This window comes from Bombina bombina, chromosome 1, assembly GCF_027579735.1.
Source record: "Bombina bombina isolate aBomBom1 chromosome 1, aBomBom1.pri, whole genome shotgun sequence".
NCBI classification, from domain to species: Eukaryota; Metazoa; Chordata; class Amphibia; order Anura; family Bombinatoridae; genus Bombina; species Bombina bombina.
In genome coordinates, this window is record NC_069499.1 from 1031830973 (window position 1) to 1031856672 (window position 25700).

The window sequence follows — 25700 nt, forward strand, 5'->3', positions numbered from 1 at the left end:
TGCTTATATTTTCCCGACTCTAGTTCTTCTTCCAAGAGTGATCTCCAAGATCATCATGGAACAATTGTTTGTGTTGCTGGTAGCTCCAGCATGGCCTCACAGGTTTTGGTATGCGGATCTTGTTCGGATGTCCAGTTGCCAACCTTGGCCACTTCCTTTAAGACCAGACCTTCTGTCTCAATGTCCGTTTTTCCATCAGCATCTCAAATCATTAAATTTGAAGGTATGGAAACTGAACGCCTAGTGCTTAGTCATAGAGGTTTCTCTGATTCAGTGATTTATACTATGTTACAGGCTCATAAATCTGTTTCTAGGAAGATTTATTATCGTGTTTGGAAGACTTATATTTCATGGTGTTCTTCTCATTAATTCTCCTGGCATGCTTTTAGAATTACTAGAATTTTACAGTTTCTTCAGGATGGTTTGGACAAAAATGTTTTTCTGCAAGTTCCTTGAAGTGACAAATCTCTGCTCTTTCTGTTTTATTTCACATAAAGATTGCTAAGCTTCCTGATATTCACTGTTTTGTACAGGCTTTGGTCTGTATCAAGGTTGTCATTAAATCAATCTCTCCTCCTTGGAGTCTTAATTTGGTTTTGAAGGCTTTACAGGCTCCTCCGTTTGAGCCTATGCATTCTTTGGACATTAAACTACTTTCTTGGAAAGTGTTGTTCCTTTTGGCCATCTCTTCTGCTAGAAGAGTTTCCAAATTATCTGCTCTTTCTTGTGAATCTCCTTTTTTGATTTTCCATCAGGATAAGGCAGTTTTGCAGACATAATTTAAATTTCTACCGAACAACATTAATAGAGAAATTGTTGTTCCTTCTTTGTGTCCTAATCCTAAGAATTCTTTGGAGAGATCCTTACATTCTTTGGATGTTGTAAGAGCTTTGAAATATTATGTTGAAGCTACTAAAGATTTCAGGAAGACTTCTAGTCTATTTGTTATCTTTTCTGGTTCTAGGAAAGGTCAGAAGGCTTCTGCCATTTCCTTGGCATCTTGGTTAACTTTTGATTCATCAGGCTTATTTGGAGTTGGGTCAGGCCCCGCCTCAGAGAATTACAGCTCATTCTACTAGATCAGTCTCCACTTCGTGGGCTTTTAAGATTGAAGCTTCAGTTGATCAGATTTGCAAAGCAGCAACTTGGTCTTCTTTGCAAACATTTGCTAAATTCTACCGTTTTAATGTATTTGCTTCTTCGGAAGCAGTTTTTGGTAGAAATGTTTTTCAGGCAGCTGTTTCAGTTTGATTTCTCTTCTTATGTTTAAGTTTTTTCTTTTCATTTATGAGAATAAACATATATTTTGGGTTGTGGATTAATTTTTTCAGCGGAAAATGGCTGTTATTATTTTTATCCCTCACTCTCTAGTGACTCTTCTGTGGAGTTTCACATCTTGGGTATTACTATCCCATACGTCACTAGCTCATGGACTCTTGCCAATTACATGAAAGAAAACATAATTTATGTAAGAACTTACCTGATAAATTAATTTCTTTCATATTGGCAAGAGTCCATGAGACCCACCCTTTTTATGGTGGTTATGTTTTTTGTATAAAGCACAATTATATTTCCAAGTTCCTTTTTTTATGCTTTTTACTCCTTTCTTTATCACCCCACTACTTCGCTATTCGTTAAACTGAATTGTGGGTGTGGTGAGGGGTGTATTTATAGGCATTTTGAGGTTTGGGAAACTTGTATATCCCATACTTCACTAGCTCATGGACTCTTGCCAATATGAAAGAAATGAATTTATCAGGTAAGTTCTAACATAAATTATGTTTTTAGTAGACAACCCAAAGTATTGATCTAGGCCCATTTTGGTATATTTCATGCCACCATTTCACCGCCAAATGCAGTCAAATAAAAAAAAAATTGTTCACTTTTTCACAAACTTTAGGTTTCTCAATTAAATTATTTACAAACAGCTTGTGCAATTATGGCACAAATGGTTGTAAATGCTTCTCTGGGATCCCCTTTGTTCAGAAATAGCAGACATATATGGTTTTGGCAATGCTTTTTGGTAATTAGAAGGCCGCCAAATGCTGCTGCGCACCACACTTGTATTATGCCCAACAGTTAAGGGGTTAATTAGGTAGCTTGTAGGGTTAATGTTAGCTTTATAGTAGAGATCAGCCTCCCATCTGACACATCCCACCCCCTGATCCCTCCCTGACCCCACCTCACAATTGTCACCGCCATCTTAAGTACTGGCAGAAAGTCTGCCAGTACTAAAATAAAAGGCTTTTTTTTTTCTATATTTTTCTGCAACCTCCCTGATCCCCCACCCCCCAAACAGCTCTTTAACCCTACCCCCTCTACCTATTTACCGCGCTCTCCATCCGGAGGACCTTCTAACTCAGGGTCCATTCCTCCATCCAAATCTCATTTCTCTGAAGCTGACTGCTTAGAGTAGGGTCAGGATTCCTAGAATTTTGTATTTTCTCCAGGAAGGTCTGGAGAAAGGGTTGTCAGTCAGTTCTCTGAAAGGTCAGATTTCTGTATGATCTATTTTGTTACACAAGTTTCTGGCAGATGTGTCAGATGTTCAATCTTTTTGTCAGGCCCTGGTCAGAATCAGGCCTTTGTTTAAAATTGTTGCTCCTCCTTGGAGCCTTAATCTTGTTCTTAAAGTTATGCAGCAGGCTCCTTTTGAGCCAATGCATACCATAGATATTAAGTTGCTATATTGGAGGGTTTTGTTTCTTATTGCTATCTCTTCTGCTCGGAGAGTTTCGGAACTCTCGGCTTTGCAGTGTGATTCGCCTTACCTTATCTTTCATGTGGATAAGGCGGTTCTTCGTACTAAATTGGGGTTTCTTCCTAAAGTGGTTTCAGATAAAAAATATTAATCAGGAAATTGTTGTTCCTTCTCTCTGTCCCAATCCTCCTTCTCATAAAGAACGTCTGTTGCACAACTCGGATGTTGTGCGTGCTCTAAAATTCTACCTACAGACGACTAAGGATTTTTGCCAGTCTTCTGCCCTGTTTGTTTCTCAGGAAAGTGTAAGGGTCAGAAGTTTACTTCTACTTCTCTTTCCTTCTGGTTGAGAAATATAATTAATAAATAATAATAATAAAAATACATTTTACAAATTTGATACTTTTGCCTCGGCTGAGGCCTCTTTTTTTTTTTTATTGAAAACTGGCAATTTTTCTGTAGTGTAGCTGCCCCCCTCAATACCCTCCCCCCCCTCCTCCCCCTCCCAGATCCCTTTCCCAACATTTATTCCCCCCTCCCTCTCCCTCCTTCCCATACAGTCTTCAGTGAGTCTTGGACTTAATGTAGCGCGCAAGCGCACACACAGGCGCACACTCCCGGCCACTCTGGGGCACTACAGGAACAGGATTCGGAACGGCCTCCAGCGATGGGACTCCCACCCACCAACGATCGGCACCATCGCTGGCCGATGCAAAGAGGGTTAAAGAGTGGTTCTCTCTGCATCGGTGTCTAAAAAAAAGGGTATTGCAGGATGCCTCAATATTGAGGCATCACTGCAATAACCTGAAAGCGACTAATAGCGATCATGATTGCTTCCAGCAGTTGAAACCATCCTTGGTCATTAAGGACCAGTTTTTGTAGGACGTGCCTGGCACGTCCTCGGTCGTTAAGGGGCTAAACGTGAACTGCAACAAAAAGCTCAAAACCAGCTTAGCACACAGGTGGGAAATGGCTTAGCAGCCAAAGGGTTAACTACCAGCGCTAAACCCTGTACGTCGCTGTAGTCCTGGGCTTCTCTCTGCCGCAATCTTGCACTATTTTTGAATGCCCCACGAGTGGGGCACTGCAGAAATAGATTTGCAGAGTTACCGATGCAGAGCCCTCCCTGCATTGGACAGCTGTGGTGCAGATCGTTGGTGGGTGGGATTTTAAGGAGGGAGGCGGGTGGGCGGCCCATCGTTGGAGGGGGGCGGGAGGAGGGCGGGAGCGGGTGGGACCGCTACCCCACGCTACAGGCGATGAAGGGAAGAAAAAAAAAAGAGCCAGTGTTCTGTCGCAGTGAGGGGGAAGGAGGGAGTAAAGGCAATGAGGGGTATCCTCTGTGGGATCCGTTGGGGGAAAGTGATCTGGGAGGGGGGGGTAGGTTATTGAGGGGGGGCAGCTACACTACAGAAAAAATGGGTATTTTAATTTTTTTTATTTTTAAATTGCCTAATTTGCAGAAAACTGGGTACTGGCAGACAGCTGCCAGTACATACAATGGCGGCAAATAGGTAGAGGGGGGAGGGCTAGAGGGCTGTTTAGGGGATCTGGGAGGTAAGGGGGGATACTACCCTGCAGAAAAATATATATTTTTATACTGGCTGATTTTCTGCCAGTACTTAAGATGGGGGGTGACCTTTGGGGGGTGGGGGAGGGAAGAGAGCTGTTTGAGAGAAGTCAGGGAGGGGGATCAGAGGGTGAGATGTGTCAGGTGGGAGGCTGAACTCTACACAAAAGCTAAAATTAACCCTACAAGCTACCTAATTAACCCCTTCACTGCTGAGCATAATTTATTTATAAAATATTTAATTTATAAAATATTTTACCAGGAAGGATACATTGAGATTTCTCTCGTTTTCAAGTATGTCCATATATGTCTGCTATTTCCAAACAAAGGGGATTCCAGAGAAGCATTTACAACCATTTGTGCCATGATTGCACAAGCTGTTTGTAAATAATTTTAGTGAGAAACCTAAAATTGTTTTTTTTTATTTGATCGCATTTGGCGGTGAAATGGTGGCATGAAATATACCAAAATAGGCCTAGATCAATACTTTGGGTTGTCTACTAAAAAAAAAAAATATATAGTTTTGATAGGTAAATATAAAAAAAGGCTCTTTCTGTTTAAATGTAGTGATGGCAAAAATGCTCTGGTCTTTTGGGGAAGTTTTTGTCTGAGATGTCTGGTCGTTAAGGGGTTAATAAGTGTGTCCATTTAGCTTTAATAAGTGTGTGCCTAAAAAGGTGTTTCTTTTTTCTTTTCTTTTTGTTATTATTAACTCTTTATATGCACCAGGCACCCCCACTAGTCTCACTTGAATTGTATAAATGAGACAAGTTGGGTTTGAATTGATACTGATATAGGATTATTTGTTTGTACTCACCCTTTTTCTTGTGTAATTTCTAAAAAAAATATTTTTTCCTTTTTATCAGTTGGTTAAATGATTTTCCTTCTTTCTCACAATGATTTACTTTAGTTATCCTCTAAAGGTTCCCTTCCCAATACACCATTTGGCTGCCAATTCACTTCTGAAATTGTTCTACTATCTTATCTCCTTCCCAATCTTTCTCAACTTTCTCATCCCTGATCTTGCAATCTCTATGTTTCATAGTTACAGTGAGATGTTGGCCTTCACACTCACAGCTTTCCTGGAGTTGATGGATCATGGGATTGTCTCCTGGGACATGGTGTCACTCACTTTTATTAAACAGGTCAGGAGCTTGCAGTCTAAGTGCTTTTCTGTCTGTATAAGTGCTTTTCTATGTTTCTCTGATTTGGGGATTTTTTTCTTCACACTGCACATGGTGCTTATGTCTGTAGTGTGTCTAGGCCTTTGCTCAAGTTGCGAATGGTTTCTCTCTCCTCAGATTTGTGGGTACGTCTCTCAAACATCAGTGGATGTGTCAATTCTGCAGCGCTCACTTGCAATTCTAGAGAGTATGGTATTAAACAGCCAAGCTCTGTACCACAAGATTGCAGAGGAAATCACTGTTGGGCAGCTCATAAACCACCTGCAGGTGTAAGTTTCAAGCATTGTCTGTCTCTCTGCTTGATGTGGCATTCTTATTCTATTCCTGATGATCACGTTACTTGTCACTTATCCCCCTCAGCTGTAACCAAGAAATCCAGACCTATGCCATTGCTCTAATCAATGCCTTATTTCTCAAGGCCCCAGAGGACAAGAGACAGGTGTGTGATACCTTTCTGTGTTTGTGGTGATATGCGCTTATATGTATTTGCTACACACTCGTGTATGTCTCCTGCTACATGTTTTGTGGATTTAACCCCTTGTGTGAAGCTATTTTCTGTCTGCTGTTAACTCCCCTCTCTGCTTCTGTTTGTGTGCAATGTGCACTCAGGACACGCCACTGAATCTGATGGAAGTACCTGTTAGCGTGAGTACTGATAGGGTTAAATCTGGGTAGTTTTTCATTGTTTTGTCACTTTTCATTACTTCCCTTCTGCTCTGAATCTAGATGCCACCCTATCTCTACTTACTCGTCCTCACTTCTCTCTCTTTCTTTTTTCTTTTTCTTTATCCCCATGTATCCCCCCTTTCTTCCTCATATGGATCTCTTTTTTTTCTGTTTTTACAGGAGATGGCAAATGCCTTTGTTCAGAAGCACCTGAGGGCCATTATCCTCAATGTAAGTAGAGGAAAGGAGGAATATGATATAGATTGCAAACGATTGGGGTGTAGATCTTTCACTCTATGCTTTCCTTTTTCTTTTTTTAAATGTTAATTTCATGCTAATTTGGTTTTTACAGCATATTATCCGGGGCAATCGACCAATCAAGACAGAAATGGCACATCAGTTGTATGTGCTGCAGGTTCTTACGTTCAACCTCCTGGAGGAGAGGATGATGACAAAGATGGACCCCAGTGATCAGGTGACTTAGAATTTATCATTGTCTTTTATTTACTGTTCTGTTTATTAAACCCAACTTTTTTCTATTATGATTTAGAAAGAGCATTCTGTTTTATTCATATATGGAAAGAGTCCACAGCTGTATTCATTACTTTTGGGGAAAAAAGAACCTGGCCACCAGGAGGATGCAAAGACACCCCAGCCAAAGGCTTTAATACTCCAACTTCCCTCATCTCCCAGTAATTCTTTGCCTTTCGTCCCAGGAGGTTGGCAGAGAAGTGTCAGAATTTAATTTGTCTCTTATGGAGGGTAGCACTCTTCGACATGGGACGGGAGTTTTAAGTAATCCTGTCAGTCTCTCAGTGAGGGCTTGGATGAAAGTTAGAGTCCGGAGATGCAGGAAGAGTCTTTCTGCGAAACCATCCCGACTCATGTTAACAGCTCCTCAAGCAATTGGCGTTGTCGAACTTCACTTCGCTGCCTGCTTTCTTCTCTCACGTCCATGGTGGAGGCGAGGCTACTATCCGTCACACTTGAAAGGCTGTGTTCCTGTTCCACGGTGTAGATTCCGGTAAGATCGTTTCATTTTACTTCTTCATGAATGTACTGTAACTCATTTGTTCCTGCAAACTCACATGAAAAATACAGGGTCTCAGTGAGACTCCTTTAAGTGTGTTGGAATTAAGGGTTAATATCTCCTGAGGGGGACTATTGAACAGGGTTTTTTGTAATCATGTTTGTTATGTGATTCAATCTGCTTATGTGTAGTGTTGAAGTGACGCGACCTTATGGTTGGGCGCGCTTTTTGTTGGACTATACGGTTCATCTTGTGACCGAGCGTGCTTAAGTTCTGGTCTTCCATTTCCGCATTCCTGACTGTGTGGCGACGGAAACTTTTAGTCCGCTAGTGTCTGGTGCATAGGAGGTGGTGAGTGCCCCAGCCATTGTGGGTGTCAGGTGCCGTTCATATTGTTTTATATATAGTCCATTTTTGGGTATCCTTGATCCAGTTATAGAGGATACTGATGTTGAGATTGGTCAACATTCTGATTCAGATTCTTCGTCCTGTGAAGAATGTGAATTGGCCCCATTGACTCAGGTCAGTCGGTTATGTTCTTAAGGCCGTCATAGAGCGCCTTGTTCCTCGGGCTGGGGGATTGAAGAGACTGCTGAGCCATCCGCCTCGGAGGGCCCTGTCCTCCGGGGGGCGAGTTCCCTACCATTTTCTACTACTACACATGCACAACCCAAGTTATGTGTTTTCCTCCTCGGAGGGTGGATTGTTTCCCCCGGAGGTTGTGGCACATTTTTGCTTCTACATACTTTTGACGTCTGCTAAGTCCAGATGTTTGTTCGCGGTTGTGCTCGTGCCCGATTGCCCCAGGTCCTTCGGCCTCTGGAGGGCATGTACAGTTCCCTGTGGGTGTAACTGTGCCTGAGTGTTGTGCCTTTCATTACAGGCAGGCTCGCTTTAGTGTTTTACTCAGACACGTTTTTGAGCTGCTTGGGGACCCTATCCTTCTTGGGTCTGGGACTCATCAGTCTCCCAACAAAAAAGTTCAGCACAGCACTCGCAGTCCAACATCCAGGTGCAAGTTGCAAGGATCCTGCACTGATCCCCAACAACAACAACAAATCCAAATGACAGTAACAGCACCTCAGGTATGCATCATGATTCTATTTATTGATGAAACATCACAGATACAACTCATCAGTCTCCACCTTGTTAGACATGGGGGGGATGAAGTAATCTCCTTCAGTCTTGTTATCGAGATCTTTCCCAGTGTTGTTGGAAGACACGGTTTCCGATAGGCTGGTCCTGCAGACCTTCTGTTCTTTTTGCGCGTTAACCCTTGGGTTGCCTGTTATTTTATTTTATCCGGTTAGGATTATTTTTATTTTCTCTTGTTAAGTGTATTCAGTCCACGGGTCATCCATTACTTATGGGATATATTCCCTTCCCAACAGGAAGTTGCAAGAGGATCACCCAAAGCAGAGCTGCTATATAGCTCCTCCCCTCACATGTCATATCCAGTCATTCTCTTGCAACCCTCAACATAGATGGAGGTCGTGAGAGGAGTGTGGTGTTTTATACTTAATTATTTCTTCAATCAAAAGTTTGTTATTTTTAAATGGCACCGGAGTGTGCTGTTTTTTTTCTCAGGCAGTATTTGGAAGAAGAATCTGCCTGCGTTTTCTATGATCTTAGCAGAAGTAACTAAGATCCACTGGCTGTTCTCGCACATTCTGAGGAGTGGGGTAACTTCAGAAAGGGAATATCGTGCGGGATCTCCTGTGCAGTAAAATATTTTTCTAAGGAATGGAATTGACTAAGAAAATACTGCTGATACCGAAGTAATGTAAGTACAGCCTTAAATGCAGTGGAAGCGACTGGTATCAGGCTGATTAATGTATGTACAGTAAAGTAATTTTCTAAGGAATGGAATTTGACTAAGAAAATGCTGCTAATACTGAAGTAATGTAATGAGCCTTAAATGCAGTAGTAGTGACTAGTATCAGGCTTATCAATAGAAATACATACTCTTTAAAAAAGGAGGTTTAAAACGTTTGCTGGCATGTTTAATCGTTTTTGTGAGGTACTTTGGTGATAAAACTTATTGGGGCATGAATTTTTCCACATGGCTGACTTATATTTCTGCATAGAAACAGTTAACTGAGGTTTCCCACTGTTGTAATAATGAGTGGGAGGGGCCTATTTTAGCGCTTTTTTGCGCAGTAAAAATTCAGTCACAGTCTTCCTGCTTCTTCCTGCATGACCCAGGACGTCTCTAGAGAGCTCAAGGGATTTCAAAAGTCATTTTGAGGGAGGTAATCAGTCACAGCAGACCTGTGACAGTGTGTTTGACTGTGTTAAAAACGTTTTTTGCTCTATTGATTATCCGTTTTTGGGTATTAAGGGGTTAATCATCCATTTGCTAGTGGGTGCAATGCTCTGCTAACTTAATACATTTACTGTGAAAATTTGGTTGCTATAACTGATTTGGTTCATTGTTATTTCAACTGTGACAGTTTTTTTGTGCTTCTTAAAGGCGCAGTAGCGTTTTCTATATTGCTTGAAAATGTATTTTAAAGTATTTTCCAAGCTTGCTAGTCTCATTGCTAGTCTGTTTAAACATGTCTGACACAGATGAATCTGTTTGTTCACTATGTTTGAAGGCCAGTGTGGAGCCCCATAGAAATATGTGTACTAAATGTATTGATTTCACTTTAAATAATAAAGGTCAGTTTTTATCTGTAAAGGAATTATCACCAGACAACGAGGGGGAAGTTATGCCAACTAACTCTCCTCACGTGTCAGTACCTTCGCCTCCCGCTCAGGAGGCGTGTGATATTGTGGCGCCAAGTACATCAGAGACGCCCATACAAATCACTTTACAAGACATGGCTACTATTATGAATAATACTCTGACAGAAGTATTATCTAAATTGCCAGAATTAAGAGGCAAGCGCGATAGCTCTGGGATAAGGACAGAGCGCGCTGGTGCTGTGAGAGCCATGTCCGATACTGCGTCACAGTTTGCAGAACATGATGACGGAGAGCTTCATTCTGTGGGTGACGGATCTGATCCAGGGAAACCGGATTCAGAGATCTCTAATTTTAAATTTAAGCTTAAGAACCTCCGTGTATTGCTAGGGGAGGTTTTAGCGGCTCTGAATGACTGTAACACAGTTGCAATTCCAGAGAAATTATGTAGGCTGGATAGATACTATGCGGTGCCGGTGTGTGCTGACGTTTTTCCTATACCTAAAAGGCTTACAGAAATTATTAGCAAGGAGTGGGATAGACCCGGTGTGCCCTTTTCCCCACCTCCTATATTTAGGAAAATGTTTCCAATAGACGCCACTACACGGGACTTATGGCAGACGGTCCCTAAGGTGGAGGGAGCAGTTTCTACTTTAGCTAAGCGTACCACTATCCCGGTGGAGGATAGTTGTGCTTTTTCGGATCCAATGGATACAAAATTAGAAGGTTACCTTAAGAAAATGTTTGTTCAACAAGGTTTTATCTTACAGCCCCTTGCATGCATTGCGCCTGTCACTGCTGCTGCGGCATTCTGGTTTGAGTCTCTAGAAGAGGCCATTCACACAGCTCCATTGGATGAAATTATGGACAAGCTTAAAGCACTTAAGCTAGCTAATGCATTCGTTTCTGATGCCATTGTACATTTAACTAAACTAACGGCTAAGAACTCCGGATTCGCCATCCAGGCGCGCAGAGCGCTATGGCTTAAATCCTGGTCAGCTGACGTGACTTCTAAATCTAAATTGCTTAATATTCCTTTCAAGGGGCAGACCTTATTCGGGCCCGGCTTGAAAGAAATTATCGCTGACATTACTGGAGGTAAGGGTCATACTCTTCCTCAGGACAGGGCCAAATCAAAGGCCAAACAGTCTAATTTTCGTGCCTTTCGAAACTTCAAGGCAGGAGCAGCATCAACTTCCTCCGCTCCAAACAGGAAGGAACTGTTGCTCGTTACATACAGGCCTGGAAAACTAACCAGTCCTGGAACAAGGGCAAGCAGGCCAGAAAACCTACTACTGCCCCTAAGACAGCATGAAGGGATGGCCCCCTATCCGGAAACGGATCTAGTGGGGGGCAGACTTTCTCTCTTCGCCCAGGCGTGGGCAAGAGATGTCCAGGATCCCTGGGCGTTGGAGATCATATCTCAGGGATATCTTCTGGACTTCAAAGCTTCTCCTCCACAAGGGAGATTTCATCTTTCAAGGTTATCAGCAAACCAAATAAAGAAAGAGGCATTTCTACGCTGTGTACAAGACCTCCTAGTAATGGGGGTGATCCACCCAGTTCCGCGGACGGAACAAGGGCAAGGATTTTATTCAAATCTGTTTGTGGTTCCCAAGAAAGAGGGAACCTTCAGACCAATCTTGGACCTAAAGATCTTAAACAAATTCCTAAGAGTTCCATCATTCAAAATGGAAACTATTCGAACCATCCTACCCATGATCCAAGAGGGTCAGTATATGACCACAGTGGACTTAAAGGATGCCTACCTTCACATACCGATTCACAAAGATCATTATCGGTACCTAAGATTTGCCTTTCTAGACAGGCATTACCAGTTTGTAGCTCTTCCCTTCGGGTTAGCTACGGCCCCGAGAATTTTTACAAAGGTTCTGGGCTCACTTCTGGCGGTTCTAAGACCTCGAGGCATAGCGGTGGCTCCGTATCTAGACGACATTCTGATACAAGCGTCAAGTTTTCAAATTGCCAAGTCTCATACAGAGATAGTTCTGGCATTTCTGAGGTCGCATGGGTGGAAGGTGAACGTGGAAAAGAGTTCTCTATTACCACTCACAAGAGTCTCTTTCCTAGGGACTCTTATAGATTCGGTAGAGATGAAAATTTACCTGACGGAGTCCAGGTTATCAAAACTTCTAAATGCTTGCCGTGTCCTTCATTCCATTCCACGCCCGTCAGTAGCTCAGTGCATGGAAGTAATCGGCTTAATGGTAGCGGCAATGGACATAGTGCCATTTGCGCGCCTGCATCTCAGACCGCTGCATTTATGCATGCTAGGTCAGTGGAATGGGGATTACTCAGATTTGTCCCCTCTACTAAATCTGGATCAAGAGACCAGAGATTCTCTTCTCTGGTGGCTTTCTCGGGTCCATCTGTCCAAGGGTATGACCTTTCGCAGGCCAGATTGGACGATTGTAACAACAGATGCCAGCCTTCTAGGTTGGGGCGCAGTCTGGAACTCCCTGAAGGCTCAGGGATCGTGGACTCAGGAGGAGAAACTCCTCCCAATAAATATTCTGGAGTTAAGAGCAATATTCAATGCTCTTCTAGCTTGGCCTCAGTTAGCAACACTGAGGTTCATCAGATTTCAGTCGGACAACATCACGACTGTGGCTTACATCAACCATCAAGGGGGAACCAGGAGTTCCCTAGCGATGTTAGAAGTCTCAAAGATAATTCGCTGGGCAGAGTCTCACTCTTGCCACCTGTCAGCGATTTACATCCCAGGCGTGGAGAACTGGGAGGCGGACTTTCTAAGTCGCCAGACTTTTCATCCGGGGGAGTGGGAACTTCATCCGGAGGTGTTCGTTCAGCTGGTTCATCGTTGGGGCAAACCAGAACTGGATCTCATGGCGTCTCGCCAGAACGCCAAGCTTCCTCGTTACGGATCCAGGTCCAGGGATCCGGGAGCGGCGCTGATAGATGCTCTAGCAGCCCCTTGGGTTTTCAACATGGCTTATGTGTTTCCACCGTTTCCACTGCTGCCTTGACTGATTGCCAAGATCAAACAGGAGAGAGCATCGGTGATTCTGATAGCGCCTGCGTGGCCACGCAGGACCTGGTATGCAGACCTAGTGGACATGTCGTCCTGTCCACCACGGTCTCTGCCTCTGAGGCAGGACCTTCTAATACAAGGTCCTTTCAACCATCCAAATCTAATTTCTCTGAGGCTGACTGCATGGAGATTGAACGCTTGATTCTATCAAAGCGTGGCTTCTCGGAGTCAGTTATTGATACCTTAATACAGGCACGGAAGCCTGTTACCAGAAAAATTTACCATAAGATATGGCGTAAATATTTATATTAGTGCGAATCCAAGAGTTACTCATGGAGTAAGATTAGGATTCCTAGGATATTGTCCTTTCTACAAGAGGGTTTAGAAAAGGGCTTATCTGCTAGTTCGTTAAAGGGACAGATTTCTGCTCTGTCTATTCTTTTACACAAGCGTCTGGCAGAAGTTCCAGACGTCCAGGGTTTTTGTCAGGCTTTGGCTAGGATTAAGCCTGTGTTTAAGACTGTTGCTCCTCCGTGGAGCTTAAACTTGGTTCTTAAAGTTCTTCAAGGTGTTCCGTTTGAACCCCTTCATTCCATTGATATTAAGCTTTTATCTTGGAAAGTTCTGTTTTTGATGGCTATTTCCTCGGCTCGAAGAGTCTCTGAGTTATCTGCCTTACATTGTGATTCTCCTTATCTGATTTTCCATTCAGACAAGGTAGTTCTGCGTACTAAACCTGGGTTTTTACCTAAGGTAGTTTCTAACAAGAATATCAATCAGGAGATTGTTGTTCCATCATTATGTCCTAATCCTTCTTCAAAGAATGAACGACTTTTGCATAATCTGGACGTAGTCCGTGCCCTGAAGTTCTATTTACAGGCAACTAAAGATTTTCGTCAAACTTCTTCCCTGTTTGTCGTTTATTCTGGACAGAGGAGAGGTCAAAAAGCTTCGGCAACCTCTCTCTCTTTTTGGCTTCGTAGCATAATACGTTTAGCCTATGAGACTGCTGGACAGCAGCCCCCTGAAAGAATTACAGCTCATTCCACTAGAGCTGTGGCTTCCACCTGGGCCTTTAAGAATGAGGCCTCTGTTGAACAGATTTGCAAGGCTGCGACTTGGTCTTCGCTTCATACCTTTTCAAAATTTTACAAATTTGACACTTTTGCTTCTTCGGAGGCTGTTTTTGGGAGAAAGGTTCTACAGGCAGTGGTTCCTTCCGTTTAAGTACCTGCCTTGTCCCTCCCATCATCCGTGTACTTTAGCTTTGGTATTGGTATCCCATAAGTAATGGATGACCCGTGGACTGAATACACTTAACAAGAGAAAACATAATTTATGCTTACCTGATAAATTTATTTCTCTTGTAGTGTATTCAGTCCACGGCCCGCCCTGTCTTTTTTAAGGCAGATCTAAATTTTTATTAAAACTCCAGTCACCACTGCACCCTATGGTTTCTCCTTTCTTGTCTTGTTTCGGTCGAATGGCTGGATATGACATGTGAGGGGAGGAGCTATATAGCAGCTCTGCTTTGGGTGATCCTCTTGCAACTTCCTGTTGGGAAGGGAATATATCCCATAAGTAATGGATGACCCGTGGACTGAATACACTACAAGAGAAATAAATTTATCAGGTAAGCATAAATTATGTTTTTCCTTTTCATACTATGTTTCCTGCGGGAACTTCTCTGGGATTGATACTCCGCTGTTTGCTTCTACGGTAGTTGTTCGGGACATGTTAGTCCCATGTTTGTCTGATTTTCCTTCCTCCCTCTCTGAGGGTGGATTTAGCCAGCTTGGCAGTTATGACCCTGGTTGCAGGCTGGTCCTGCTTGGGTTCAGATCTTCTGTCTCGTGGCTTATCAGACACGTGGCGCCTATTATACCTTGCTGGTCAGGTTGGGATGCCGAGTGCTATTAACATTATTTAAGTTTGTTTTTCATCCGCTAAGCATTCTCAAGAGGACTTGCGGGTCCGTGCGGCTCTCGGGATTGTTTCAGTCCTAAATAGCCTTTTCTCTGGTGACTGGGTCAGTGAATTTTGCTGCGTCACTCTCTGTTGCTTCCCTTGGAACCTAGAGTATTACTTCCCACATGGTGGGAAAATTAGAGTGTTTAGGGCCTTTTTTCCCGCTGGTCGGGGCAGTGTTGCTTAGGAAATAGTTTTTTTTGGACTTGTTCTTTAGTTGTTTTCTTCTTCATTGAGACCTCTTGGATTGTCAGTTTCTCCTTGTGGATGGGTCACCTTCGGGGGACTTGGATTCCCTTCGGGAGTTGGTTGTTCCTTTTTCGGGACTCTAGACAGTGAGGTCTTTCTCCTGTTAAGTGTAGTCAGTCCACGGGTCATCATTACTTATGGGATATTAACTCCTCCCCAATAGGAAGTGCAAGAGGATCACCCAAGCAGAGCTGCTATATAGCTCCTCCCCTCTACGTCACACCCAGTCATTCTCTTGCACCTAACTAATAGATAGGATGTGTGAGAGGACTGTGGTGATTATACTTAGTTTTTATATCTTCAATCAAAAGTTTGTTATTTTAAACAGCACCGGAGTGTGTTGTTTTCTTCTCAGGCAGAATTTGAAGAAGAATCTACCTGAGTTTTGTATGATCTTAGCGGACGTAACTAAGATTCATTTTGCTGTTCTCGGCTATTCTGAGGAGTGAGGTAAACTTCAGATCAGGGGACAGCGGGCAGGTTCACCTGCAAAGAGGTATGTTGCAGTATATTATTTTCTAAGGAATGGAATTGACTGAGAAAATACTGCCAATACCGATATAATGTAAGTTCAGCCTTAAATGCAGTAGTAGCAACTGGTATCAGGCTGATATGTATATATGTTTACACTTCAGTATTCTGGGGAATGGCACTTCACTGGGACAATACTGTATGCATATAACTTTTAGCCTAACTTGCAGTGTGAACGACTAGCAGCAGGCTTTTTAATGACATTTCATATAATTAGATTTTAAACGTTTGCTGGCATGTTAAATAGTTTAATTATCTGAGGTACTTGGTGAAAAATTGTTTTGGGCGTTATTTTCCACATGGCTGTCGTTTATTTTAAATTAAAAACAGTTTCACTGAGCTTCCCTCACTGTTGTGTGTGAGTGGGAGGGGCCTATTTTGGCACTTTTGCTACGCATCAGAAATTCAGTCACAAGTCTGTTTTCTCTCCCTGCATGATCCGGAACGTCTCTACAGAGCTCAGGGGTCTTCAAAACTTATTTTGAGGGAGGTAATCACTCACAGCAGACCTGTGAGATTGTGCTTTGACTGTGATAAAAAACGCTTATATTTTAAATGTTATACGTTTTTTCTGAGATTAAGGGTTAGTCATCCATTGCTAATGAGTGCAATCCTTTGCTAATTTATGCTTTTACCGGGAAAAATTTAGTTTTTATAACTAATCCGGTTCATTGTTATTCAACTGTTATAGTTTTTTCTGTGCTTCTTAAAGGCACAGTACGTTTTACATATTACTTGTAAATTTAGTTGAAAGGTATTTCCAAGCTTGCTAGTCTAATTGCTAGTTTGTTAAACATGTCTGACTCAGAGGAATATCTCTGTGCTATATGTGTAAAAGCCAAGGTGGAGCCCAATAGTAATTTATGTACTAATTGCATTGATGCTACTTTAAATAAAAGTCAATCTGTACATGTTGAACATCATTCACCAGACAACGAGGGGGAAGTTATGCCGACTAACTTCCCTCACGTGTCAGTACCTGCATCTCCCGCTCGGGAGGTGTGTGATATTGTAACGCCAAGTACATCAGGGCGACCATTAAAAATCACTCTACAGGACATGGCTAATGTTATGACTGAAGTTTTGTCTAAATTGCCAGAACTTAGGGGTAAGCGAGATCATTCTGGGGTGAGAACAGAGTGCGCTGATAATACTAGGGCCATGTCAGATACTGCGTCACAATTTGCAGAACATGAGGATGGAGAGCTTCATTATGCTGGGGTAGACGGATCTGATCCAAATAGACTGGATTCAGACATTTCAAATTTTAAGTTTAAACTAGAAAACCTCCATGTACTGCTAGGGGAGGTATTAGCGGCTCTGAATGATTGTAACACCGTTGCAATCCCAGAGAAATTATGTAGGCTGGATAGATACTATGCGGTACCGGCGTGTACTGACGTCTTTCCTATACCTAAGAGGCTTACAGAGATTATTGCCAAGGAGTGGGATAGGCCCGGTGTACCCTTTTCCCCCCCTCCTATATTTAGAAAAATGTTTCCAATAGACGCCACCACACGGGACTTATGGCAGACGATCCCTAAGGTGGAGGGAGCAGTTTCTACTCTGGCTAAGCGTACTACTATCCCGGTGGAGGATAGCTGTGCCTTTTCAGATCCAATGGATAAAAAGTTAGAGGGTTACCTTAAGAAAATGTTTGTTCAACAAGGTTTTATATTGCAACCCCTTGCATGTATTGCGCCTGTCACGGCTGCGGCCGCATTTTGGTTCGAGTCTCTGGAAGAGACCCTTGACTCAGCGCCAATAGATGAGATTTCAAACAAGCTTAAAACCCTTAAGCTAGCTAATTCTTTTATTTCTGATGCCGTAGTACATTTAACTTTACTTACGGCTAAGAATTCCGGATTCGCCATTCAGGCACGCAGAGCACTGTGGCTAAAATCCTGGTCAGCTGATGTTACTTCTAAATCTAAATTACTTAACATACCTTTCAAGGGGCAGACTTTATTCGGGCCCGGTTTGAAAGAAATTATCGCTGATATTACAGGAGGTAAAGGCCATGCCCTGCCTCAAGACAGAGCCAAACCTAGGGCTAGACAGTCTAATTTTCGTGCCTTTCGTAACTTCAAGGCAGGAGCAGCATCAACTTCCTCTGCTCCAAAACAGGAAGGAGCTGTTGCTCGCTACAGACAAGGCTGGAAACCTAACCAGACCTGGAACAAGGGCAAGCAGGCCAGAAAACCTGCTGCTGCCCCTAAGACAGCATGAATTGAGGGCCCCCGATCCGGAAACGGATCTAGTGGGGGGCAGACTTTCTCTCTTCGCCCAGGCTTGGGCAAGAGATGTCCAGGATCCCTGGGCGTTAGAGATCATATCTCAGGGATATCTTCTGGACTTCAAAGCCTCTCCCCCAAAAGGGAGATTTCATCTTTCAAGGTTGTCAACAAACCAGATAAAGAGAGAGGCGTTTCTACGCTGTGTACAAGATCTTTTACTAATGGGAGTGATCCATCCGGTTCCGCGGTCGGAACACGGACTAGGATTTTACTCAAATCTGTTTGTGGTTCCCAAGAAAGAAGGAACCTTCAGACCAATCTTGGATTTAAAGATCCTAAACAAATTCCTAAGAGTTCCATCGTTCAAAATGGAAACTATTCGGACAATCTTACCCATGATCCAAAAGGGTCAGTGCATGACCACAGTGGATTTAAAGGATGCCTACCTTCACATACCGATTCACAAAGATCATTACCGGTATCTAAGGTTTGCCTTCCTAGACAGGCATTACCAGTTTGTAGCTCTTCCATTCGGGTTGGCTACGGCTCCAAGAATCTTCACAAAGGTTCTGGGCTCTCTTCTGGCGGTGCTAAGACCGCGAGGAATTTCGGTGGCTCCGTACCTAGACGACATTCTGATACTAGCGTCAAGCTTTCAAACTGCCAAGTCTCATACAGAGTTAGTACTGGCATTTCTAAGGTCGCATGGGTGGAAGGTGAACGAAGAGAAGAGTTCTCTCTTACCACTCACAAGAGTTCCCTTCTTGGGGACTCTTATAGATTCTGTAGAAATGAAGATTTACCTGACAGAAGACAGGTTAACAAAGCTTCAAAATGCTTGCCGTGTCCTTCATTCCATTCAACACCCGTCAGTGGCTCAATGCATGGAGGTAATCGGCTTAATGGTAGCGGCAATGGACATAGTACCCTTTGCACGCCTGCATCTCAGACCGCTGCAATTGTGCATGCTAAGTCAGTGGAATGGGGATTACTCAGATTTGTCCCCTACTCTGAATCTGGATCAAGAGACCAGAAATTCTCTTCTATGGTGGCTTTCTCGGCCACATCTGTCCAGGGGGATGCCCTTCAGCAGGCCAGACTGGACAATTGTAACAACAGACGCCAGCCTACTAGGTTGGGGCGCTGTCTGGAATTCCCTGAAGGCTCAGGGATCATGGACTCAGGAGGAGAGTCTCCTTCCAATAAACATTCTGGAATTGAGAGCAGTTCTCAATGCCCTTCTGGCTTGGCCTCAGTTAACAACTCGGAGGTTCATCAGGTTTCAGTCGGACAACATCACGACTGTAGCTTACATCAACCATCAAGGAGGGACAAGAAGCTCCCTAGCGATGATGGAAGTATCAAAGATAATTCGCTGGGCAGAGTCTCACTCTTGCCACCTGTCAGCGATCCACATTCCAGGAGTGGAGAACTGGGAGGCGGATTTCCTAAGTCGTCAGACTTTTCATCCGGGGGAGTGGGAACTTCATCCGGAGGTCTTTGCCCAAATACTTCGACGTTGGGGCAAACCAGATATAGATCTCATGGCGTCTCGCCAGAACGCCAAGCTTCCTTGTTACGGGTCCAGGTCCAGGGACCCGGGAGCGGTCCTGGTAGATGCTTTGACAGCACCTTGGACCTTCGGGATGGCTTATGTGTTTCCACCCTTCCCGATGCTTCCTCGATTGATTGCCAGGATCAAACAGGAGAGAGTATCGGTGATTCTAATAGCGCCTGCGTGGCCACGCAGGACCTGGTATGCAGATCTAGTGGACATGTCATCCTGTCCACCTTGGTCTCTGCCTCTGAGACAGGACCTTCTGATTCAGGGTCCTTTCAAACATCAAAATCTAATTTCTCTGAAGCTGACTGCTTGGAGATTGAACGCTTGATTTTATCAAAGCGTGGATTTTCGGAGTCAGTGATTGATACCTTAATACAGGCTAGGAAACCTGTTACCAGAAAGATTTACCATAAAATATGGCGTAAATACTTACATTGGTGCGAATCCAAGAGTTACTCATGGAGTAAGGTTAGGATTCCTAGGATATTGTCTTTTCTACAAGAAGGTTTAGAAAAGGGTTTATCTGCTAGTTCCTTAAAGGGACAGATCTCAGCTCTGTCCATTCTTTTACACAAACGTCTGTCAGAGGTTCCAGACGTTCAGGCTTTTTGTCGGGCTTTGGCCAGGATTAAGCCTGTGTTTAAAACTGTTGCTCCACCATGGAGCTTAAACTTAGTTCTTAACGTTTTACAGGGTGTTCCGTTTGAACCCCTTCATTCCATTGATATCAAATTGTTATCTTGGAAAGTTCTGTTTTTAATAGCTATTTCCTCGGCTCGAAGAGTCTCTGAGTTATCGGCCTTACATTGTGATTCTCCTTATCTGATTTTTCATTCAGACAAGGTAGTTCTGCGTACTAAACCTGGGTTCTTACCTAAGGTAGTCACTAATAGGAATATCAATCAAGAGATTGTTGTTCCATCATTGTGTCCTAACCCTTCTTCAAAGAAGGAACGACTTCTACACAATCTGGATGTAGTCCGTGCCCTGAAATTTTATTTACAGGCAACTAAAGATTTTCGCCAAACTTCTTCCCTGTTTGTCGTTTATTCTGGACAGAGGAGAGGTCAAAAAGCTTCTGCTACCTCTCTCTCTTTCTGGCTTCGTAGCATAATACGTTTAGCCTATGAGACTGCTGGACAGCAGCCTCCTGAAAGAATTACAGCTCATTCTACTAGAGCTGTGGCTTCCACTTGGGCCTTTAAGAATGAGGCCTCTGTTGAACAGATTTGCAAGGCTGCAACTTGGTCTTCTCTTCATACTTTTTCCAAATTTTACAAATTTGACACTTTTGCTTCTTCGGAGGCTGTTTTTGGGAGAAAGGTTCTTCAGGCAGTGGTTCCTTCTGTATAAAGATCCTGCCTGTCCCTCCCGTCATCCGTGTACTTTAGCTTTGGTATTGGTATCCCATAAGTAATGATGACCCGTGGACTGATTACACTTAACAGGAGAAAACATAATTTATGCTTACCTGATAAATTCCTTTCTCCTGTAGTGTAGTCAGTCCACGGCCCGCCCTGTTTTTTATGGCAGGTCTAAATTTTAAATTATACTCCAGTCACCACTGCACCCTATAGTTTCTCCTTTCTCGTTTGGTTCTCGGTCGAATGACTGGGTGTGACGTAGAGGGGAGGAGCTATATAGCAGCTCTGCTTGGGTGATCCTCTTGCACTTCCTGTTGGGGAGGAGTTAATATCCCATAAGTAATGATGACTCGTGGACTGACTACACTACAGGAGAAAGGAATTTATCAGGTAAGCATAAATTATGTTTTTTGGGCTCCAGTTAGGGGTCCTTCCCCAGTGTTGGGAATGCTCTGCATCTCCTTCTTGGGATAGAAGAGGTCCTAGTGGTTTTCCACTCATATGGTTCAGGTATTGCCATCCCGGTAGCATCCAAACCCATGTTTTACTGTCCTCTGACGTTGAATCTGAGGTTGATGTTGCTCTGTTCGGGTTAGTAGTCCTCTCAGTTCCCCTTGTGTCTTGAGTTCGTGGCTAGCTGGACAGCTATCTCGGCATTCTAATGTTCTGTGGCTACTCTGTAATGTAGCAAACCGAGAGTTGCTAGTTCGATCCCCGGCGAGCCTTTCCTCTTTTCGAGGTTGACAAAATGAGCAGCGCCTTGTGTCTCTTAGGGGGGTTAGTCACACTTTCAAGCACAATTATGTTAATGATGCTTGGATGCCTGTTAACTCTAGTGTCTTTTTATGGCCCTGGCTCTTTGGAGTGCTGGGCTCCTGCAAGGGGTGGTCTCTTTTCTTTGGGTCGGGACTTGCAAGGGCTTCTTGCTCTTGTTATCCGGTTTATTCTGGATTTTCCCCTGGGAAGTCTGTTATTTTATATCAGACGGGGAATTTATGTGCCTGTTTAATCCAAACATTTGTGGCTCCCAGACTTCTTGTCCTGATCTTCCGGTTGTCGAGGCTTTTTCTCTGCGTTTTCTCTTTGGGGATCCCACTGTGGGAAGTTACCGGACCTTATGATCCTAGGACTGGCCTGGGGGTTCCAGTTTCCAGGGTGCGTGGGCTTCGCCCTTGTTCTGGCTGTTCTGTTTTACAACTTGGCCAGATTTATTGAGAGCCGGGGCTCCTTGGGCCTTGTCTTGTGCCAAATAATACGGTTCCCCTTGGAAAGCCAACTAATGTGACCTGATGGTGGGCTTTCCTGCCTAGCAAACGGAAGGTTTGCGGTTGCTCAGCTGTCACTTTTACGCCTGTTATGTGTGCTCGCACAATGGTGTTTTATGGGGTTCTTCCGTGTTTGTTAATGACGTGGCCTTGTGTCCTCTCGGTTCTTCCTACGACTTCCTGTCTTATGGGCAGGTGTTTATCAACGCTCTCCTCTTCAGGGGGCTCTTTGTCCTTCTTACGGAGGTGTGGTTCCCTTTTTGGGGGCCTCTCCTGTGTTTGGGAGGTTGAAACAGATGTTTATCTGGTTCAGGGACTGGTCTGCTCTTTGAGTTGTTCCTTTCCATCTGGGGAGCTGCGGGCTCCGCATTGAGACTTAGTCGGGTGGCCTTGCTAGATCTCCTTGGGTGTAACGCCTGCTCGTTTGTCTTTAGATTAAGGTGGCTGTGTCCATTCTTCCGTCCTTTCCATTACTTCAGATCTGCCGTTGCTTGGGCTGGTCCGGCTAGGTGTAGGATCTGTGTTCTGTTGTTCATCTTCAGGTCTTGGGGGTGACAGTGGACTTTCCTTTTTTTAGAGGTTCTGTGCCTCTCCCCATTTAAGATCTGTGAGTAGGCTTGGTGGCCTAGATTGCCTGGAGAGTGTCCTCTTCTTGGAGGTTGGGCAATCTCTGTCTCGGGCCGCTTCTTTCTTACGAATAGTGTTTTCTCCGTGTCTTCCTACGGATGGCAGCTTGTTACTGGTCTCAGATGTTTCTTCTGAGTTTGCTGCTTGTGATTTTCTATTTGCTCAGTCTCTGAATTCTTACGTTTTGAGGACTGTGTCTTCAGCTGTCTTTTTCGGTGCTGTTCCACGATGTTTGGGAGATGTTTCTTCTCCTGCTGTTGCCTGGTTTCTCTGTGTGGGTTGGGTGTCGTCTCCCCTTGTTCTCTTGTTTCATTCGGGTCTCTGTGGACCTGTCCTTCCTTTGAGGTTTTTTTTTCCTTTATGGATTTTGCTGTACCCTTTGGGTATCCCTTGGTTTACCCTTGTCCTCTCCTTTTTGGGGGATTTTGGTACTGTACTAGTATGGGAATCGACTGCTGGGAGATGGTTCTCCTTGAGGATTGTTGGCTCGGTGAGTCTGCTTGCAGTCTCTAGTTTGGCCTTCAGACTATCTGCGGGTCAGTGTGTTTGGGGCCTTTTCCTTCTAGTTCTTTTGCCCGGCTCCGATGAAGCTGGGTTTGGGAATGGGCCGCCTATTGTACCCTCCTGTCTTTGCATTCAGTGTCCTCTATAGCTTGGGTATTGTTTTCCCAAAACTAATGAATGCAGCTGTGGACTCTTTCCATTTATGAACAAAAACTTCAATTATGCTTACCTGATAATTTTATTTTCTTCAGATGGAAAGAGTCCACAGCTCCCCACCCGTATTGTTTCTGTGGGGCATCTCTTAGTTTTTATTCTTCTGGCACCTTTTCACCCTGGCATTTCTTCTACTGTTCCTTGTTCCTCTGCAGAGTTACTGGGAGATGAGGGAAGTGGGAGGAATATTTAAGCCTTTGGCTGGGGTGTCTTTGCCTCCTCCTGGTGGCCAGGTTCTTTTTTCCCAAAAGTAATGAATGCAGCTGTGGACTCTTTCCATCTGAAGAAAAGAAAATTATCAGGTAAGCATAATTTAAGTTTTTAAACAACTTTCTAATTGACTTCTATTGTATAATTTGCTTCATTCTCTTGATATCCTTTGCTTAAAAGCATACCTAGATAGGCTCAGTAACTGTTGATTGGAGGCTGCACATAGATGCCTCACGTGATTGGCTTACCTATGTGCATTGCTATTCCTTGAACAAAAGATATCTAAAGAATAAAGCAACTTAGATAATAGAAGTAAATTGGAATGTTGTTTAAATTAGTATTCTCTACCTGAATCATGAAAGAAAAAATGTGGGTTTAATGTCCCTTTAAAGGACCAGTAAACACAGTAGATTTTCATAATCAACAAATGCAAGTGAACAAGACAATACAATAGCATTTACTCTGAATTTGAAATGAGTAGTAGATTTTTTTCTAACAAATTTCAGTTATGTATATTTCCACTCCCCCTGTACCATGTGATAGCAATCAGCCAATCACAAATGCATATATGTATAGTCTGTGAATTCTTGCACATGCTCAGTAGGAGCTGGTGACTCAAAAAGTGTAAATATAAAAGAATGTGCACATTTTTTTTAATGGAAGTAAATTGGAAAGTTCTTTAAAATTACATGCTGTATCGGAATCATGAAAATTTAATTTGATCTGAGTGTCCCTTTTAAGACTCATTTATACAACTGACATCTGAAACTTGCTAATACTGCACTGGTCACAGGTCAGCAATATCATGTGACATAATTGGTTTACTGTATTAGATATAATTTTATACCGAAATATATGTGAACATGTTTCTCAGTCTTATCCAACAATATATAGTAGAGTCTGAATCAGAAAAATATATTTTATGTAGGCTTACATAAAAAAATATAAAAAATAGGTTTTACTTTCTGAAAATGTATGAGGTGTCAAATACAATAATATTATGAATAAATAATATTTCACTGCACTCTAGATTTCTTGATATTACAGTTTAATTGGTTGATTTATGTTTAAATATTTTTTATTGTCATTATTTTGAAACTTTGAAAACAATTACAGACATACCTTCCCCTCCATGTAATTCCCTCTACATGAAGGTTAGGAAGAAGACATTCAGTATAACATCATTTATATAGCAAACAATATAGCTAATGTGGTAAGGTTTACAGTGCTCTACTCATTCCCAATGAAATTTGAATGTCCTTTTGGTTTCTGAAATGAAAGATAGGTGGTAATATTCGTAGGTCATCTTTTTCGCATGATGATTTGAGTATCTTCCGTGGTGTTAGGGACCCTCTCTTAAGGGATAGAGCAAATATCTAATTTAACTTCCATATTAACCTGTTGTTGAGTTACGATAGCAATTTCACAGTATCTGAGGTCACCTGAATTAACTCTACATAAATTAACTTTAAAGAGGTATAACCTCCTTAGGAGGTAAAATTATATAAATAGGATATAAAGAGAAAAAAAAAAAAAAAAAGGGGAAGGGGGGATGGGGGTGAGGGGAGTGACGACACAACCTGATGTGATTATTAGGGAGTGATTTCGCAGTAGGTAAAATCACTCGTTATTTTTGTGTTTCAATTTTTTATTTATTTAGCTATCCAGTAATACCATATCGCTAGGAAAGTTTCTCTATTGTCTAGGGTGTGAGATGCCAGCTCATACATAGTATATGTATATTGGATTTTATTATAAATTTCCGTCCAGGTTGGGCTGCCTGTCTTCCAATATCTGGCTATGCATGTCCTTGTGATTGTACACAATATCCTAATAAATGTGTTGATATGTTTATTAAGTGTACTAATATTTATGTGTAGAAGGGCCTGTTGGATGGTAAGATCTATTAATTGGTTGATTTAAAGGAACACTGAACCCTTTTTTTTTTCTTTTGTGATTCAGATAGAGCATGAAATTTTAAGCAACTTTCTAATTTACTCCTATTTTCAAATGTTCTTCATTCTCTTGGTATGTAAGTTTAGATGCCGGCCCATTTTTGGTGAACAACCTGGGTTGTTCTTGCTGATTCGTGGATAAATTCATCCACCAATAAAAA

At 42.9% G+C, this 25700-nt stretch overlaps 1 protein-coding gene across 2 annotated transcripts in view; it reads left to right on the forward strand.

Annotated features, from left to right (window-relative positions):
* The window catches only part of ELMO2 (engulfment and cell motility 2), a 188517-nt gene that overhangs the window by 57624 nt on the left and 105193 nt on the right, over nt 1–25700 (forward strand). For both annotated transcript variants that reach the window (XM_053719560.1, XM_053719501.1), the window contains 5 exons: nt 5317–5416; nt 5573–5724; nt 5816–5894; nt 6302–6352; nt 6474–6596. In XM_053719560.1, the coding sequence (XP_053575535.1) occupies nt 5317–5416; nt 5573–5724; nt 5816–5894; nt 6302–6352; nt 6474–6596 (505 nt within the window). The remainder of the gene's footprint in view (nt 1–5316; nt 5417–5572; nt 5725–5815; nt 5895–6301; nt 6353–6473; nt 6597–25700) is intronic.